The sequence below is a fragment of the Poecilia latipinna genome, unplaced genomic scaffold, assembly GCF_001443285.1.
Source record: "Poecilia latipinna isolate Pla-1442-1.1 unplaced genomic scaffold, P_latipinna-1.0 Scaffold600, whole genome shotgun sequence".
Taxonomy (NCBI): domain Eukaryota; kingdom Metazoa; phylum Chordata; class Actinopteri; order Cyprinodontiformes; family Poeciliidae; genus Poecilia; species Poecilia latipinna.
The window spans coordinates 158,016-163,771 of record NW_015113216.1 but is presented as its reverse complement, the minus strand read 5'-3'; the positions used below and the strand labels follow the sequence as shown (position 1 = coordinate 163,771).

The window sequence follows — 5,756 nt, the reverse complement described above, 5'->3', positions numbered from 1 at the left end:
ACCATTCCCTGTTTAGGTAAATTTTAGTAAAGAAGGGGAAGAATTTATCTAAAATTTTTTTAAAAATTTTTTTTTTTTTTTTTTTTTTTTTTTTTTAAACAACACCTCAATTGTTTTTGTTACATATCAAGTCAGAAAAGGAGCATTTTTAATGTTTTTCCATGTGTCGTTTTGTTCTGTCAGGAAATGGCTACGGGAACCACCGCAACTCTCCTGGCCTGCTAGTTTCCTCAGGTGGAATGAACAAGAACATGCAGGCAAAGTCCCCCCCACCCATGAACCTGGGCATGAACAACCGCAAACCTGACCTACGCGTGCTCATCCCCCCTGGGGCCAAGAACAACATGCCCTCCATTGTGAGTAATCTCTGCATCCTTCATTTGACATCCTTTTTCTCCTCATCTGCTTTCCCCATTGTCTGTGATATGACCTGTATCTGGGTCTCTTATTGTTTATTTTCTTTTTCTTTCTCTCACTGCTGCTTTTATCTCTTTGTATCAGACTTGGGTTGATTGATTCATTGTTATGGGAACAGGGTTTCTGCAAAGAGCTAAAAAAAAAAAAGTCCTAAACAAGTCTTAAACCACTTCAGGGCCTAAACTGTCCTAAATACATCCAGATTTTCTGAACAAAATCTTAAAATACGTTTGGAAATCTGTAAAATTTATATGTACGCTTGTTTTTTTCTTTTGTCTCTTCCATTGATTTTTGTATATTTCTTGTTTTTGTTTTTTTTTGTCTTTTTTATTTTTGTGCTTTTTCACAGAAAATTACTGCTGTCTGCATAGTTCGTTGAATCTGTTCTTAGAAAGTAAATAATTAATTTAACTTGTTTTTCATATACCTTCATTTTAAATAATGAGTCTCTAGAAAATGTCTCAAAAGGAATTTACCTCCTGAAGTTTGCAGAAATCCTGTTCAAAACAATATCTTTTCCTTTTTGACAAATCTTTTCAAAAACTTTGTCTTGGCCCAAGGCTGATATTTTGTCAGAGACCCACCATAGATTCTGCTGTGTCTCTCTGCGCTGGCATTTAAACTGTGTGATCTGGCAGTTTTGCCTCATCCACTTTCAGTCTGTTTTTAGTTTTAGTTAGTACAGGTACTAAATCAGTACTCAATTAGTTACATCCCTACGAGCTCCCTTAATGTGCTCAGTCATATGCACTAATTTTAATGTATTACCCTCCCCTTTCAATGCCATCAGTCTGAGGATGTTGACCTGCTGTTGGTAAGTCAGACTGCCACTCAAATTTAGAAAACGAGACAACCTCAAAGTAGTCAAAACCTTTGTTTTATTATAACAAACCACCTCTGTAGTTCGAGTGGGCACATTGTGCCTTAGAATCCCAACAGCTGTACCTTTTTATTGTGGGATATGTTTTTCTTTTCTTTGTTTAAGAAGAGCAACTCCTAACTTATAATGGCCAACTTCCCTTCCCCCCCCCCCGTTTCTGCTGATGACATATTGCGAGGGTGCATAGTGCCATCCAGTGGCGTGTCTAAGTAAAAACAACCCAACCACTTTACTGCCACAAGCCCAGCTGCATCTCCTCCTCCCTTCACTCTTCATGCGTTTCTTTTTCTAGCTTCCAGAGGGTTAAAAACACCTTCCATGCAGATCTTAAACCTCTAAATGTCCACACAAAAACCACCAGACACTTTCTGTTTTTTTGGGGGGGGTGGTTTTCATCAAACCTCTATTGTTTTCTCCATCTCCCTCCATGAAAGGCTTTCCCTTGCAGTTGGCACCATACGTTGCTATGGAAACCCATGGTGTTACTATAGCGACAGCAGCCCCTTGTAAAATAAAAAAAAGAGAGGTAAATGATGGGGTTGGCAGAGTTCAACCGAGCCTCTTGTCAAGTGATTAATTTCCCCTGAAGTTGGTACCACATCTGATCTCTCAGCATCTGCTGGCATAGAGAAAGAAATTACACATGATAAAATGTTGGCTACCTTTTTTTTTTTTTTTTTTCCTTTGTTTCCCGCAGAAGTTTGGTTCATGTTCTCAAGCTTCTCTTATGTCTTGTTTCTTTTTCTCTTTCTTTCACAGAACCAGAGAATTAACAACTCGCAGTCTGCTCAGTCGCTGGCCACTCCTGTGGTTTCAGTAGCAACTCCCACTCTACCAGGACAAGGCATGGGCGGCTACCCATCTGCCATCTCTACCTCTTATGGTACCGGTACGTACTTCAGCGTGTTCCCTCTCCTCTCCTCTTCTGTTTTGTTTTTTTTTCCAGTAACATTATTTAATGATGCTTATTTTACATTATTAACATAACTTAAGTTACTTTACACTTTAGTCAAACGACTCAAATTTAACAACAGAAGCTTTATATAAAACTCCTGAGAATGGACAACTCAGGAGTGTGTATATGTATTTATGTATGAGGTGTAATTTCTATCCAGGGTTTAATTCAGGTCAATCTGGTGCTGAATCGGGTACAGTCGTACCATGATCATTAGAGCAAGGAAGTGTGGGCATGTGTCGGAAAGTCAAATCAGCATCTCTTAAACAATTCTCAACAGAACTCAATAAAGTTCTCACTGAACCAATAGCAGTATTTGACATCTCTATACATCATTATTACTTCCCCTTTGACCTCTGACATGCAGCAGTATGTCTCTTCACTTTTCCTTCAGAGTGCATTGCTGTGATTTTCCAAATAAAATTAAGAATTTTCTTGCATCTGAAAAGAGCCACTGAGCAACAGGCCAGCACTTCTTCTCCCTAGTAAAATGATTCTGACAACTTTGCTAAGGAGTGCTGTTGCCCATGTATACACCTGTGTCCACACTTTGTTAATCTCCCCCAAATTTGAAAGGTCTTTGGTCCAGTATGTTGCGTGTGTACCTTTTTCTGGTCGTATTCCTTCCATTCTACCTCCTCTTCATATGCCTGGATACACTATTTGAACAGCCAGCTTCATTAGTAATGACCGTTTGTAGTTTACCTTCCATGTGGATGGCATAAGTGAAAGCCTGTTGGGCAGCTGTCAGTCAGTAGGATTGTGCAGACATAACCTTTTAAAAATAAAAAAGCATTTTTCGTTCATTTTATGTAATATTATCATTTTCTGGGAACCAAGTTTTCATAAGTTATGAGCCACATTTACTAATATAACCAGAAATAATATTCTGAAATGCACCAATGTGTTTAATGTGTATATGTATATGGCATGTGATTCCTATTTTTAGAATTGCATAATAAAAAAAAAATAATATTTGCATTTTCAGAACTAAGTTACACTTCTGAGGCTCTCCAAATGTTCAGCTGTAATATAACCTTTTAACAGCAGAGGGTGCTATAGCACTACTAACCGTCAGGGAATAGGATTCACGCATTCTACCGGAGCTGTTCACTTTTTGCAACTTTAAGCTTTTGTAGTCTTCATCCTACTCTTTCTTTTCTCCCTCGTATGTTCATGTGCAGAGTATTCCCTGAACAGCGCAGACCTGTCCTCGTTGTCTGGCTTCAACAGTGGCAGCTCCCTGCACCTCGGCTCCATGAGTGGCTGGCAGCAGCAACATCTTCAGAACATGCAGCATTCGGCCCTCAGCCAGCTCGGGTGAGTGCAGGAAACTTACTCTTTAGGTGTTTGTGTTGTTGGGGAAAATGCATGATAACACATAGATAATTAACAGAGATCTTTGGTTGAGTTGCCACGCTAAGACTTCTTCACTGTTCTACATCTTCACTTGTTAGGTCAAACACTAAATGACACCTCACTGTTTTCACATGTGTGTGCGCGCGCGGGAGAGCTGACTGCATGCTTGTGTGTACAGAGTTGACTTTACAATCACCTTGTCTCTTGCTCTGTAATTCTGTAACCCCTTTGCCTTTCCTTTTTCCTTCCAACAGAAATTGCTCTAGCTCTCACTTATGTCAGGGTTCAAATCTATCCCTGCCCTCTGCTCAAAGCCTGCACATCAAGTCCGAACCTGTTTCTCCTCCTAGAGATCGCACCAGCAGCACACCAGGGGGCTACGGCGGCGGGGTGCCACCCAGTCAGAACCCCCAGTCCCGCCAGGACTCGGGACGCTCCCCCGTCGATAGCCTGAGCAGTTGTAGCAGCTCCCACGAGGGCAGTGACCGCGACGAGCACAGGAACGAGTTCCACTCGCCCCTAGGACTGGCCCGGCCTGCCCTGGACGAGCGAGAGAGCCCCTCCATCAAACGGGTGCGGTTGTCAGAGGGATGGGCGACATGATAGCTCTGCCGACACTCCTGGCTGTGCCCCAAGTTGCCCGGAGACCCTGACAATGCAGCATTTCGATGCCCCCAAAGTCAGCTCCCATCTCCTTGTCACGCACCACCCGATCCCACAGCCTCTCTCCTTTTATCTCTTTAAAGATGAAGGAAAGAAAAGGGACAACCCTTTTCAAAAAATGTTTTGTAATTTCTTTTTTCTTTTTAATTATTATTATTTACTTCTTTTTGTTGAGTGTGTGCGCGTGTGTGCGTATGTGTGTGTGTGTGCTTTACTTATTGACATTATATAAACCAGTGAGGGTGTTGTAATGGGCTTTTGGGGGGCGGGAGGGTGTTGGTTTGGATGGGGGATTTTTGCTGGGGAACTATGCATAAAATGTATTGAGTGTGGATAAAAGAATCACATGCATATATCTCTACACGTATTTATGTGTACATATATGCATATCATCATATAAAAAGAAGTAGTCAGGTACTCCGTCTCATAAAACAACGTACTTACAATTTGCCTCAGTGATGTATCATTAACTAGAAACAAAAGAATTAATTAAAAAAAAACAAACAAAAAAAAAAAACAATAACATGAGAGTGAGTGTGTCCAGTGGGAGGGGGGGGGAAAAAAAAAAAAAAAAACACCTTGCACTTGAGTTGGACAAAAAGTACGTGTGTACAGTATCAGTTTCATTGCTTATATTCCTTCTCCGCAGTCCTCCCTTGCAAAAACGTGTTAACATTAGATGATGTCATGTTGCAGGTTCAACGTATTTATGTAAATAGTGGATTAACAGGTGTGGGGGTGAGGGGGGGGTTGTTGCAGGCAAGGGGTTAAAAAGTTGCCAGACATTTCAAGATTTATGAACTCAATAAATGAAAAAGCTATTATGCAACATTTGAAGGATTGTACAGGTAAACATGCAGGAACCCAATGCTAGGTGTTGATTTGTTTTTGTTTTGGACTCCGGTTAGAGGACGGAGTGAGGACCATCCTTCGATCTAAGAGCTGCATTGGTGTAATCATGAAAACTCGGGTTCTAGTATTAACTTCTCAGTATTGATGAACAAAAAGAAAAAAAAAATGACAAAAAAAACAACAATTGTACGATACACTTGCTTATATTTTCATATGAAAGGAATACAATGCAAAGCATTTTGTGGCTTTTTGTAGTTTCTATAAGCCAGAATGTGTTTTTGATAGCTTTGCTAATGAAAGAGGGATAGTTCACCCAGAGAAACAGAGAGGGATGGGGGAAGCGGGGGGATGACTGGGCTTTCACGCCCTAAGCCATGAAAAACAGATTGAGATCAAATGCTTTGCTGAACTGTTTTATCTTTGTAGAGGTTTGTTTTTAAACGTGTATTTCTAATTATTATATATAATAATGGTAATATTAAGAATCTTTAAAAAAAAAAAATCTGTGAAATTAACATGCTTGTGTATAGCTTTCTAATATATGAATATATATAATGATTTTTTTTTTTTTTTGGTTTCTTAGTGAAGTTTCTATGTGCAGTTGCACATGTTGTCTGGTTTTTGTTTCAT

The 5,756-nt window shown here is 40.1% G+C and overlaps 1 protein-coding gene across 13 annotated transcripts in view; it reads left to right on the top strand.

Moving 5' to 3' along the window:
* The window catches only part of mef2cb (myocyte enhancer factor 2cb), an 82,853-nt gene extending 77,549 nt beyond the window's left edge, over positions 1–5,304 (top strand). For 8 of the 13 annotated variants that reach the window (XM_015042725.1, XM_015042731.1, XM_015042730.1 and 5 more), the window contains 5 exons: positions 184–356; positions 1,208–1,231; positions 2,057–2,186; positions 3,437–3,572; positions 3,866–5,304. In XM_015042725.1, coding sequence (XP_014898211.1) covers positions 184–356; positions 1,208–1,231; positions 2,057–2,186; positions 3,437–3,572; positions 3,866–4,214 — 812 coding nt within the window. In that variant the 3' untranslated portion in view covers positions 4,215–5,304. The remainder of the gene's footprint in view (positions 1–183; positions 357–1,207; positions 1,232–2,056; positions 2,187–3,436; positions 3,573–3,865) is intronic. The other 5 variants (XM_015042735.1, XM_015042736.1, XM_015042727.1 and 2 more) reach the window with 1 other exon arrangement.
* Positions 5,305–5,756: the final 452 nt, after the last annotated feature.